Source organism: Sebastes fasciatus, chromosome 11, assembly GCF_043250625.1.
Source record: "Sebastes fasciatus isolate fSebFas1 chromosome 11, fSebFas1.pri, whole genome shotgun sequence".
Classification (NCBI taxonomy): Eukaryota; Metazoa; Chordata; class Actinopteri; order Perciformes; family Sebastidae; genus Sebastes; species Sebastes fasciatus.
In genome coordinates this window covers 19,198,627-19,212,458 of record NC_133805.1, presented here as the reverse complement: position 1 = coordinate 19,212,458, position 13,832 = coordinate 19,198,627, and the positions used below count along the sequence as shown (strand labels likewise).

The 13,832-nt window shown below is 38.5% G+C and overlaps 1 protein-coding gene across 2 annotated transcripts in view; it reads right to left on the bottom strand.

Annotated features, from left to right (window-relative positions):
• Positions 1-329: 329 nt before the first annotated feature.
• Positions 330-13,832, bottom strand: part of LOC141777261 (laminin subunit alpha-3-like) — a 72,065-nt gene continuing 58,562 nt past the window's right edge. Inside the window, exons 58-78 of one of the 2 annotated variants that reach the window (XM_074651361.1) lie at positions 13,672-13,823; positions 13,396-13,590; positions 13,159-13,307; positions 12,864-13,008; positions 12,634-12,761; positions 11,255-11,399; positions 11,046-11,141; positions 10,752-10,906; positions 10,536-10,653; positions 10,298-10,423; positions 10,037-10,170; positions 9,620-9,760; positions 9,198-9,318; positions 6,630-6,763; positions 6,266-6,446; positions 5,977-6,135; positions 5,717-5,882; positions 3,511-3,665; positions 3,173-3,266; positions 2,920-3,039; positions 330-1,673 (exon numbers count right to left, since the gene is read on the bottom strand). In XM_074651361.1, coding sequence (XP_074507462.1) covers positions 1,531-1,673; positions 2,920-3,039; positions 3,173-3,266; positions 3,511-3,665; positions 5,717-5,882; positions 5,977-6,135; positions 6,266-6,446; positions 6,630-6,763; positions 9,198-9,318; positions 9,620-9,760; positions 10,037-10,170; positions 10,298-10,423; positions 10,536-10,653; positions 10,752-10,906; positions 11,046-11,141; positions 11,255-11,399; positions 12,634-12,761; positions 12,864-13,008; positions 13,159-13,307; positions 13,396-13,590; positions 13,672-13,823 — 2,957 coding nt within the window. In that variant the 3' untranslated portion in view covers positions 330-1,530. Of the gene's footprint in view, positions 1,674-2,919; positions 3,040-3,172; positions 3,267-3,510; positions 3,666-5,716; positions 5,883-5,976; positions 6,136-6,265; positions 6,447-6,629; positions 6,764-8,430; positions 8,854-9,197; positions 9,319-9,619; positions 9,761-10,036; positions 10,171-10,297; positions 10,424-10,535; positions 10,654-10,751; positions 10,907-11,045; positions 11,142-11,254; positions 11,400-12,633; positions 12,762-12,863; positions 13,009-13,158; positions 13,308-13,395; positions 13,591-13,671; positions 13,824-13,832 lie in introns of those variants that run through there. The other variant, XM_074651362.1, reaches the window with a different exon arrangement.

Genomic DNA, 13,832 nt, shown 5'->3' with positions numbered 1-13,832 from the left:
AGCTCAGCTCTGATTGGTTGTTTTCTTCCGATTTGTGAAATCTTGCAGATGCCATTAGGAGCACCGGAGGACACAGAGGCACATGATTTTTTTAAGTTTACCTGTCTCGTGCACTACTGTCAGGATATAGTGACTGCTGCTTTAACAAACGTTGCAACAGGAAATACAAAGGGGCGCATTTACAATGTTTATGTTGTCAAGTTTGAAAAGGTGATCAGATTGTGGGCTCTTCTCATTTCTCTGTTTGTACATCTTCGATACCTTTCCTTGCCTCCTCTCCCCTCCCACCATGTGAGTGGAGGAGCCAAGGAAGAGACAAGAGAGAGGAGTCAAGGCAACAGGCATTTAACAAAATCAAACATCCTTGGTAATTCAACAATGAATCCCATGTCTGGAAAAAATGCATGTTTCAGTACATATACTAATTTGAGTTGTCACCTTGAAGTCAAAGGATCATTTTCAAGACCTACTTATGGCACTGAGAAGTATTTATAAAGTACATTAATTACAAAATGGCTTACAAATCAGTGGTCACAAGACAGGAATGCATGTAAAAATCATCATGTCCAATCGTCATGCATATTTTTTCTTATGTCACAAAATTTTCCACAAATGTACAAAGCAGGCAAGTAAACACTTGCTGGGGAGTTTAAATACATCAAATACATGTTGTTGTTTTTTGTTACATTAATTTCAACGTTATAGTAATATAGGCTAAATGGTCCCAAACATGACTTGTGAGACTTATTATTAGAATCTATATTGGTTTTCAACTCATAGACAATGCTCCACAAACTTCAGTACATGCTGTTCTCTAGTGTAACTGACATTAACAGCCACACAGAACATCCTCAGGCATGAAAAAGGAATGCAAAATGAAAAATTAATTCAGAACAACAGTAATACAGTATGGGGAAAAACCATGTGATTTCATGGCCTGTGTGTTAAAATGCAGAGCTCTACATGCTGGCATGTGGATATGAATATAAAACAGCTAGGCAGCCCCTGAAATGTCATTGAGTTGAGCACCGTGGGTGTAAGCGTAATTATTCTAGTATAAACTTTCCAATGAACAAACAAAAACAAATCAACTGATAATGTTGATCTCCATTAAAAGCACCATCACAAAAGGCATTATTTGTTTTCTTAAAGTGCTGGGCTGCTCCTACGGCAGCCCTGACCAATCACAAGCTTATTCAGTAGCGTTTGATTGTCGACAGAAAATTAATGGACCAACACATCAGACTGTAAAACAACTGTTAGAATATGTGAATTGGTGCCCTGATACATGATTTTATCATAAAATAAATACAGAACTGTTTAACAGAGCAGCAAATATTATGAACCTGTAAGCTGCTGCTCAAATCTCTATTTTACATACAGACTCACACACACACTCACGCTGAAACACACTGCTCATAAAATATACATTCTCACACACAAACACATTCTCTGTCTTGGTAACAGATTGCACATGGTTGGCGGTGGACGTGGTCCCAAGGTTTGTTTCATGATGACGCAGTGAGACGTTCAGCCTGGACACTCTTTGAGGTTGACCGGACCGAACGCACCGGACAGCCTGTCAAAAGAGACCGAGTCGCTGTTGATCCTCATGTCCTGGATGCATCCCACAAATGACGATGTGACAGGGAGCGTCTGTTGCATTGGCATCTCTGCAGCAGAAAGGTACATGTGGTCAATATGTGAGATTGTATGTGTGAATAAACTTAAAGGAACAGTGTGTAACATTTTGGGGGATCTATTAGCAGAAATGGAATATAATATTCTATGTTTTCATTAGTGTATAATCACCTGAACCTAAGAATCGTTGTGTTTACGTTAGCTTAGAATGAGCCCTTCATATCTACATAGGGGGCGGGTCCTCTTCACAGATTTTGCCATGTTGCTCGGCCACTGGCTCTTATGGTTATTATTATTATTCAGTATGGCCTCTGAGCGAGGCAAACTGTGGTTTTGCACTCGGCGGCTCACGTTACCGCAGTCTTGGAATGGGAGTAGTGAGCGAAGGGGTACTCAGTTGGTTACAATTTGCAACCACACCACTAGATGCTGCCAAATCCTACACACTGGACCTTTGACTAAACATATAACGTATATATAATAAAACTTATCTGACAAGTTTTGTAATGATTGGACAAACAATTTCTGATTTATAGTCTGATTTGTGTTATGCCATGGCCATTTTTGCATCTGCAGTGTCCCTTAGTAGTTGTTTTGAATGACATTTTCAGGGTATGTTCCAAGTACTTTTGAGGACATATCATGTGATGATTGGCCCAACGGTTGTGGAGTTATGTCTGTTGATGTGCTGGGAGTAAAGTAAAAAACAAAACAAGGCCCGAAATGAAGACTGTAAGCGGACTACTTGATTACTCTAAGTGAAATATTTAAACAGCATTTGTATAGGAATGATTCTGTCCCAAGCTTTTTGATCCATTTAAGCAGTTGACCGCTGTAACTGTGACCACTATAAGCGGTTGATCGCTGTAACTGTGATCACTATAAGCGGTTGCCACTGTAAAAACTCAATAAGATATCATCAATCTTTATGCAATTTTTCATAAGTTTGGTCCAATAATGATCCACAGAAAATGTGGTAGCAATCGGACGGACCTATGGAGATATTAAAAATGTGCTTTTCAAAAAAATCAAAATGACTGAAAATCTAGTCAGGCGGACTTTAGTTCTTGAGGATTTTTCGTAGAGCACATTGAGCTGAACATGTGTGTCAAATTTCAAGTCAATCAGACTTGCGGTGTGAGGGGTGTGGCCTTTCCAAAATCACGTTTTGTGGCGTTAATTGCAGTACCACTATGTGGCCGATTGGACTCATATTTCTTGGGAAGCACTTGCACATCATTTCCAGTTATTGGGCCAAATTTCATTTTTAATACTCACCAGGAATGCCGCCCACATACAAGGAGTCTTTGGTCAAAGTTATAGTGGAAGATTGTGGTCCAATCTTGTAACTGTCCATTGTGTCCACGTGCAGTTGCACAACATTTCTCCTCTTGATTACTAGAAGACACATGGACAGAAGACAATGACTTAATGCAAAAGACGATTTATATCAGCGTCCTAATAGGTTCTAACAGCAATTTTAGTTTGTCTTGGATGATGTCGTTTCATGAAGTGACTGTGTGCATATTACCTGAAATCTTATGAAACATTCCATCACATAAAGAAGCTTTTGGCTTCACCGACACCATGAATTCCCCTTTGCCATTGTTCGCTTGTGCCACCACCTGTAAATAGGAGCATGTCCAAACACAGTGGTTTTAATCACGTGGACAGGGTACACACTTAAAGTAAAGACACCTTGTCAGTCAAGGTTAAATGTAGGATCTGTTATGTAATGTTAAAGTCCTCAAAACAAAGACAAAGACACTGAAGGGATAACTGAAAACTACTATTTTGGGTTAGAAGTATCTGGCCAGAAAAAACCCAGCTGATGTGACATCATTAAACTGACTGTCAGGCCGGCCTCACCTCTCCTCTGAGCATGTAGACAGTGAGATAGTGGCCCATTGCAGGTCCGTACTGGTTCCAGCTGGAATCACCAATATGTAGCAGGAGTCCAGTTGGACTCCGCGGACGAATATTAAACAGCAGCTCAAAGCTGGAGCCTATAACAAAGGAGTCATCTGAAATACAGAAAACAGATATCATCATGGTTGTCATCATTGGCATTGTTATAGAAATCATAATTTAGACTGTAAGTATCAAAATAATGAGGAGGCAGGCATGAAATTAACATATCATGGAAACTGGAAGGAACTGACATGTAACTAATTTCCTATAAATGTCTTTGAAAGTGTTATCTAATTTGGTACTAATTATAGAGAAAATGGAGACGGAGTTCCTTAATTAATCAATTTCAATTAATATCTAGAGTGTAAGTATTTTACTCAGTGCACAGCAAGTAAGTTGAACTTGCAAAAATGTAAATTAGGCTTCCTGTTTGGTTGTACATTACTAGCATATGGGAAAATTACCAAATATGTATAATAAACGTTTTTGGGGTTAAATGGATCTCTGTTAGCTTTCAACTTATTAAGGTTTTAGTAGTTTTTTCAAGGACATATCTGGATATTCACTACTTATAACTGCCCCCATTTTTTTAATGTAACGCTGATTTCCAGGTTTCTTTTCACACAAATAAATACTATTAGTATCACATTTAATTTTACCTAAAGACATAGTCTGTGTCTAATTATTACATTATCAAGAAATCACGAGACCTGTAAAATAATATATTTTTGCATACTTTATGTAATCTGTATACATTTTTAAATGCAAACTTAAAGAGGCAGTAGGCAGTATATTTGTTGGCATCATTGGGCAAAAATTCCATAATAACCTTTCAGCATATTATAATTCAAGTGTTCTGAGAGAAAACTAGACTTCTGCACTTCCTCATAGCTCTTTTTTCAGATTTTGAAAAAATCTAGCCCGTGACGGGAGACTTTGACCAATCACAGGTCATTTCATTGAGAGAGCGTTCCTATTGGCTGTGCTCCGGTCATGTGACCGGAACTTGGCGTTCCTTCACCAGATTTCACAATGGCGGCGGCGTCACAAACTTTCTCATTTTACAGCTAATCCGCACACTACAAGATAATTCTGAAAACATTTGAGGCGAGAAATAGGCATTAACGTAACATGATATTGATTCATATTTGATCAGCGCTGCCTAGTTTGACCGTTTGGTCGGAGTTTGCGAGTGATTGACAGCCAGCTCCCATAGACAGCAGACCTCAGATCAGCTCTTACTGCTTGTTTTCCTCCGGTCTGTGAAATCTTGCAGATGCTGTTAGGAGCACCGGAGGACACAGAGGCACATGATTTTTTTTTCAGGTTACCTGTTTCATGCACTACTATCACGATATAGCGACGTTTTATCAAAATAACTTTTTTTAATAATATTTGCTCCAATCTCGCCTACTTGAGCTTTAAAACCTATTTATTCTTATTGCTTAAGAATAGATGTTATTTTATTCACTTATTTAATATTATTTAAATTCTAAAATGTTATTCTATTTTTTGTTATTTTATTAATCACTTATTTTATTGTATTTCATTTGTATAATTTTATTCTATTTTACTGTTATTTTATTAATCTAGTTTTAAATTCACACTGTTTTACTACTATTACTGCTATTAAAGCTTTTATTACATTTGATTACATTTTTATCATTTTATTGTCTTGCCTGCATTGTCTCAAATTATCAAATTGTAAAATTTTTCTTGTCTTTTCTGTTGCCTTATTTTCGGTATTTTCATCATCTGTGAAGCACTTTGAACTGCACTGACCTGTATGAAAGGTGCTACAAAAATAAAGTTTGATTGATTGATTGATAATATTTCTGTGAGAAATTAATATTTATTTTGCTAAATGGGAATAACTTTTAAAATGTACATACGATCACTCGTCTTGGAAATACCCCACTCGTGTCTATTGACATGTCTATCTTAGGACCTTTTCGGATAGGTCTATACTCTTATATATATATATATATACTCTATACTTTTATTTATTAGCATTTTGTGTCATTGACTTGTTCAGGAGGAGGCAAATTGTGTGGATACGGTTGCAATTCCTACTGATTGCTGACAGAAGTTGAAAGAGGGAATTTATGGTGGTTAGATATGCTTCTGTAGTATTTTCAGATTGTTATTAGAGAGATGTACTCACTGATGAGGACGTGTGCTCCATTCCCTGAGAAATAAGCCCCTCTTTGTGTCTGTCCCTCAAAGCAGGGCCCAGCACCGTGGTTCGTGGTTGGTTTCGACATTGGTGCTCCATTCATTTTAAAATTGCGGATGCAGCCGGACACACTTTGCTTTGGAAGGGACTTCAACTAAAAGTTAAAAAAAATAGAGAGAAAGACATTACAATTTGTGAATGAATTGTTTGAGCGTGCGAATTGGCCAGTGAGTATTTTTCAGTTTTACCTTCAGCTCTTTGTGCATCGACTCTGGGGCACTGCCCAGGTACGCAGGTGACACAAACTGCTGCATGGATGTCAACTCAGCATTTGTCAGCTGACCATCCTGGGCTTTGATCCCATCTACAACCAATCGAAACTTCTTCTTCTCCAAACTGAATATGACCTGCAGGCAACATGTTCACACATACACACAAGGAATGATAAGGTGTTTAGCTTTGCTCTATAATGTGGATTGAGTGATTCAATGGTAGCAGCAAAATGCATGTGATTTGGCATGATATGAGTCCACTGACCGTGTGCCACTTTCCATCATTGTACTTCTCCCTGTTGAAGATCTCCTTCTGTTTGCCCACAGACAGTCTGATCCTGCCTTTGGAGATGTATAACGCGAGATGAGAACGCCCTCCTCTGGTAGCAGCGAAGAAAAGCAGGCCTTCAGAAGCTCGAGTCCTGACATCCAGAGAAAAGTGGGGCCTGGAGAGGATAAAGAAAGACACCATCTTTAGTGATTGTGTGTGTTGGCTCTGAAATAACTGTAGCATTGTTCTTGAGATGACAGACTCAGCCAAGCATGCTTTTAATTTAGAAAATCTTCCACTGAAAGTTTAATGTGTGTGTATTGTGAAATGGTGAAGTGAGGTAAGACAGGTGACTCACCTGGGCTGCAGGACCTGTAGTGGAAGGCTGTAGCTCAGGCTGCTAACAGGGCCTCCCATGCGATATGCATTTTGAACCAGGGCTGGTAATGCACACGCTGATAGACTCTCATTTATCGCCTGCATCACAGCATCCTAAACAAATAAAAAAAGACACTCAGCACAAGGTACAAAGTTGGCAACTCATCTTTTGGGAAGTCTCCAAAGGGGTTCCACTTGTCAATAGGAAAAAAGTTAGCATACAACAATATATAGTGGTAAGAATGACTATAACATATATAAAATACTATATATATTGTATTAAATTGGGGCTCCGCAAACAGACAGTGAAACAAAAGATCTTCTACGCATGTCAGAACAATGAGGACATGTTGTACACTAACTAAATGAATGCATCTAACAGTTATTTTCATTATTGATTCATCTGTTGATTAATTGACTAAAATAAAGTGTCAGAAACCCAAATATATTCAGTTTACTATCATAGAAGCCTGAGAGAAACAGCAAACATTCCTAATTGTGAAGCTAGAGTGTTTTTTTTATTATTATTTTTGCTTTTAAAATTATTTAAAAAATCTAAAATATTGCAGATAAAATTTCTGTTGATCTATCACTCTAATTGTTCTGTAGACCAGATGTCTCTTAAAGAGAGTTAACAACCAGCATTTAATAGTTTTGAAAAATTGCCAAATATAACCTGGTGGTAATGATTTCATCACTCATGTAGTTATTATTGATGATAAATGGTGGGTCAGTGTGGATCTTGGATCAGATGCTTTATTTTGGTTACATTGAGGTTTTTACTGTCATGTAGAGTTTCTTGTAGCGGCACAAACCTTCTGTTTACTCAGAGGTGTGTTTGGTTTCAACATAGTTAGGAATTTTGAATTGTGCTTGCTCAGTACAGCATGCAGGAAAGTAGTGGCTTATATCATTTGAGTGATTCAACAGGAATGAACTTGTTATAGAGTTGCAGAGATTATTAAACAGTAAAGAGACTCAAGGACCTTTTTGAAATGGCTCAGGTAGTCCTGGTATTATAGAAAACACCAATAATGAATGAAAGACCCACCAAAAAAATCATATTACACATGGTGTAATATCTGCGTGATATCATGATATGAATCTGAATTTCACAGAACCGTCTCTTCTGTATTTTGGATTTCTGTTACATCTTTGGTTAAATTTTTCCTCTAAATCCGGACTGATTATTGCACTTGTATGAACTCATGCAGCAGCTGAGAATTTATTATTCAGGCATTCATCTACTGCAGGTCAGTGGTTGTTGGAGAATAGATTATGGCGGTGATAAGACCTCCGTTAATCAAATACATTGAGCTTAGTAAAGTATGATGGGCATGCAAGATCCACCGTGATTTGAAGAAATGATGTAATCATGCTTTGATAATGTGTCTGAACACAGTAAGCTCTGCTAGGCCCTCACAAATTTCACCCGGAGGCCTGGCTTAGCTGTGAAATACCAACATTTCATCTCAGGAAATGCTTCCAAACTTCCCACTGGTAATTTATTATAATGTAAATCAGTATTTCTAAGCCTTAATGCTGGGGTCCCATTCAGAGTTTAAAGAGATGGTTTGGTTAAGTCAAGTTTATTTATGTAACAAAATCCAACAGGGCTTTACTGGCCCACAACAGCAAGGGTTTCCATTTAATGCATTTTAATTTTAAATAATTTAACAAGTTTGAAGTATAATTTGTGTCCCTCTATGTCCATAAAAGCAGAAGTAGAAGTAAAACAGCGTAATGAGATAGAGAATGTCGAGAAACTCAGATGCAGATCCTTTTGTGATTGTATGATTATTAATTTTATTTGATAAGTTACCATAATCAGGCATGATTGAGTGTTTCCATTAGGTCAGACAATAGTGAGTTAGAGTTAAACGTGCTTGTGAATGACTGTTAGAAAGTGGTTCATTACTGAGTTACATGAAAGAAAGAAGAGAGACATGAGCTGATTTCAAGATTGTTATTCACAAGTCTTTGTTTGTAATTACTGGATGTTTAAATAGAATAGACAGAGATACAATACATTTAATAATTTGTGTGATTAATGGGAATGTTCATGCAACTTTGCTTTATTTAAGTACACTGCAGATGAAGGAGCGTGTGCATAAACAACATTGCGGTGCAAGCTTCCAGTTTTTTCATATCAATATTAGATTCTTGTCAGCGTCAGCAGGTCTTAGGGCTCCTTCTTCTTCCTACTGGAAATGAGGCAGCAAAATACAATGTAAATAATGTCAACATAAGACACCCTCAACAATAGCATTATACAGCAGTTTCACTGTACAAATGTACATTCAGTTACAAAAGGGAAAGATAAAGATGGGTATGACTTACCCATCAAGTCACCTTGTTCATAATGTACATAATAGCTTTGACAGTTATACCTTTAAATAAGATGGATTGCTCTAGTCGTTAAACAATAATGTCACTTAATTCAAAGGAAAGTGAACCAAATTGATTTGCTTTGGAAAGAAGTTTCAATTATTTCATCCAAATGTCAGGTTTTTCCACTTGTTTACAAAAACAATACACAAACACTCACTTTCTTAGAGGCGCGGTCCAGCATCAGTTGAGGGGGACTGTCAGCGGTACACACATCCACCAAGACGTTTCCATTCGCCTTGAACTTGCTCAAGTCCTCGACCATGTACGTAATGGTTGGCCTGTAAATACAACAAATGGCATTGATATTTGGTGCACAATCAATCACTGTGTAACTTCAATAATAACAGCTGTACATAAATCTTGAGGTGTTTCAAAATGATGCAGCTATGCAATGCAAAGTGAACTGAATATCATTGAGTTGTTGACCAAACTTGACATTAGAAGACGTCATCTTGGGCTTTGGGAAACACTGATCATCATTTCTCACCATTTTCTGACATTTTATAGACAAAACAACTAATCAAGAAAATAAACGACGGATTAATAAACAATGAAAATAATCGTTAGTTGCAGCCTTACCGTCTTGTGTAGACGTTGGAAATGCAGCCTTTGAACCGGTTTTCTCCCAGTTTCAAGAGGTCATCTGTGTTAGATATGGCAGTGCCGCCGCCGCCACTCTGCACCTGACCCTCGTCTTCATCATCAATCAGCAGATCGATACTGTTTGGAAAAAAATCATCACAGTATTTTTTTGTACACTAGCTTTAGATTGAGTTTGTTTATTTTCTTTTGCATTGTATTTGAGTTCAACTGCTGGGCAGCTGGTGTCACTGTCGATGCTCATTAATCTGAGACTCTGAAACTGAGCCCATATACCTGCTGAAATCACACCAAACCACAGACTAATGTGTATAGTTGTAAAAACATTGTTAAATATGTATGGATGTCAACATTATTATTATATGTCTGAATGTAAAATCATTGCCTCTTTCATACCTTCCACCTTTTCTGTTTATAGTCAAATAATGCCACTGGCCATCATGATATTCTCTCTCGTTTGATTTCCACATCTTGTTGTTGAAATTGAGAATCACGTGTCCATTTTTCATTGCAAGATTTATCCCATTAGCCTGGAAAACAGAAACAAAATAAAAGATTTTAAAATCTGACCAAGCTCTACCTGTTGTCTCACACAACTTCAATCTCATAAAGTCACAATTAAAACATGAAATTTCAAAATAAATGTTAAGGACTGACCTGCAGGATGAGACCCTGATTCTCTGTGCTCTTGAATCCGAGGGAGACAGTTAAGTCTTTCTCCAGACCAAAGTTAAAGCCAGCTGACAGGGAGCTCCCCAAGCTGAACTCTGCTTTACGAGAAATCTAGACAACAACATGGACATTATACATCAGTTAATTAGTTGACCAAAAAGCCTAAGTGTGGTTTGGGCAGTGATAGGAATGCTGGTTTGGAATGCAGAGGTTGACGTCCTACCAAGGAATCAATGGGACAACCTTTGCTGATGCCCACTTTCTCTTCAAAAGATTTAAAGTCTTTATCCAGCAGCATTTTCTTCAAGCATCCTTTGAATGGCTGTATGGTGATGTTATGTCTGTGAAAAGGAGCAGAAAACTCTCAATAAAGTGGAAAAAGGTTGATCACCTAACTCTCAACACACAATAATTAAGATGAAAATTGATAACCACGTACCTTTCCCTCAGGTCATGCGGGGCACCACCAATATAGAATTCTTTAAATGCCTTGTTGTCGTACACAGCTTCGGCTTTGGCCACTTCTTTCTTGTCGACAAGGACTATCACTTTACCCCCCCGACTAAAGATGAGGATTTCTGTCCAGTCAGCTGTCTGAAGAAAAAGATAAAGGAGCAATATGCGGTTGAATTAATGATTCTTGATTTACAAGAATCCATTATTGAGTAAAAGTTATCCAGTTGAGTAAAGGTTAATTGAGTGATTGCAGAAAACAACAAAAAAAGCTTCTTACCGGGAATGATTTGCCGCCCTTTGTAGCTGGTGCATCGAGCAAATTACTACGTAGGAAAACTTCGCCCTTCTCCATCGTCACGGTGAAGTAATTGTCCTGTGTTGCGGGGGAAACAGAGTAATCACATTCTTGCAAATAATACATATAATTCTGTTCAAATTACATCAAAACAGAAGATTTATAAAGTAACCATGAGGACAATAATTTACCTCACTTCCTATGTATAAGAGCAGACCGTTTTCTGAACGAGAAGTGACGATAAAACTGATTTGGAGGCTGGCAGATGGTCTATCGATTAGCATTTTGGCATATCCAATGCCTTCATAGTAGTCAGAGTCCATCGGAGGTACATATCTGGATAGATGGGAGAAAAAGTGACAAAATAATATTCAAAATCTCATTCTGAAGTTAATGTCTTAAGTTACAGACAGAAGTTACTGACTTCAACAATCTTCAAAGAATTTTCCCTTTTTCTATATCAACGTATTCAGGATCACAGTGGGGCTGGAGCCTCCGCAGGCATCCATTGGGAAAAAGAGCTCTAGCTTCAAGTCTAACACACTGAAAAAACACAAGTAAAAGGCTACAACCAAAAAGAACATACATGTTTTTATGAGGGAAAACCCAGATCACTACAGGAAATCCACAAAAACAATAATAAAACAGGGAGATCATATAAGCGCCACATAGAAAGGGCCAAGTTAAAACCCTTGTTCGGGCAGCTACCAAAGAGGAGGTGGGATGGAAATTTGTATCCATTCATGCCACAGGGATGACATCAAAAACTGGGGTGGGGTGAGACTGAAAATGTCAAACACTAGATGGCAAGACAATGAAAAGACAACCTGTTGTTTTTGGATATTAAAATATTGTCGCAGGTTAAAGGGATAGTTCAGTTGTTTTGAAGTGGGGCTGTATGAGGTACTTATCCATAGTCAGTGTATTACCTACAGTAGATGAAGGTCCGCACGCCCCCAGTTTGGAGAAACAGACCAGTGACAGCACGGAAGCAAAGTAATGTACTGCTGTGGACGGGGCCGACAGCAAAACGTATTTTATCCACTTAAAAGAAAGACCCACCTAAAAAAATCAGTATCAGTTTAAGTGTACGCTATATTTAGAATATTTCCAACGGGGAACTGAATTTAAAGTGAATCTTATCTACAATGTTTTTGTCAACTGAGTGACTTTGACGAGAGCATAGATAAGTTTCCGGGCTGTCTGCCGGCGAGATAAAGCGGTGAAAATAATATATAAATAAATATAGCATAAACTTAAACAGATATTGATTTTTTTAGGTGAGCCTTTCTTTTAGGTGGCTAAAATACGTTTTGCTGCCAGTCCCGTTCACAGCAGTACATTGCTTTGCTCCCGTTTCGGTACTCCTGTCTGCTTCTCCAAACTGGGGACGCACTGACCAGTCTACTTTAAGTAATACACTGACTATGGACAAGTACTTCATAAAACCCCAATTCAAAACACCAACAACTATCCCTTTAAAATATGATTACAGAAAAGGCATAGAAGCATGTTTATAGTTTAAAAAAATCCAGACTTTAGTCTCAGCACTAACCATACTAGGACCTACCTCTTGCATGGAGTCTCCACATTGATCCTCTCTGCCTTTTTGAAATTGTAGAGACTGATGACTTTGTCGTTTAAATAGGAGAACTCAATACAGCCCTTGTACTTGGGGAATCTGAGAGGAGCGGGCGGCTGAGGGAGAAGCAAAACAGAGAAAGATATTAATAAAAACTCATGCTAGTTAGACATAAAGAAATGATTAGTATTGCTGTTCTTATTTCCTTGCTTGCTTACAGTGAAGGTGTCAGGGTAGCCGCCAACGTAAAAAACAACATCACTGGGATTGAGGTCCAGCAAGTTCTTGCCCTCTGATCCTTCACTCTTTCCCACAATTGGCTCACCGGGAGTGTTTAAGGTAATCTTGGCATCTTGGTAAATCCTAAATCGGAAGAGGGAAAAAAATATCACATTTACAACGTTCACATTCTTCACAAATGTCCTTGGTCTTTTTCACTTTAAATGCTGTGTATTAAGTCACAGTGGATACGAGTGGAAATGAAAAATGACATAAATGTGTATGCCAGTTTACCTGCGTAGGTCCACTTTATCGAACTTGGCCAGCTCAGGACTGGAATTGGTGATGGTGCCCGTTTTAATAGTGTACTCCTTTCCGTTGAGCCGGTACACCCCCATCAGCACGTTGTTCTTCAAAACCATACCGATGTAGTCCTTAGAAGACTACAAGACACGGTTTGTTAATGCCTTGTGTACAATCACAAACTAGATCTTTATATTAAACTATTCATATGCATTTGGAGTCACTTACATCTCTATTGCCGAGGTACAACACAAACATGTCGCCTTTGCTTGGGGTCTGTCTGCGTCTGCGTCTTCCATCACCCCTGCTTTCAGGTCTCTGCAGCGCCAGAGACAACGCCGTGTAGGCCTTGAGATCCTCCAGATTCTTTGGCGCACGCATCTCCACGTGGCCATCGCCTGTGAACATCATCGGGATCACAATCTGAAGAAAAAGATAAATTAGACCTATCAGGGAAAAAGAGGGGACAAGTTGATTATGGATGTTTACAGAGTGGGACCTCACCCTGTTGGCTGCGTTCCGGGCTTGTTCAATGAGATCTTTGATCTTCTTGATGTTCTCAGATATATTGCTAATGGGTGAGAACTGCGAGGTCAGGTTCTCCACCTCTGAGATCTTATCATCCAGAGATGGGATGGTGTCCAGCAATTTCTTTACTGGAAGTA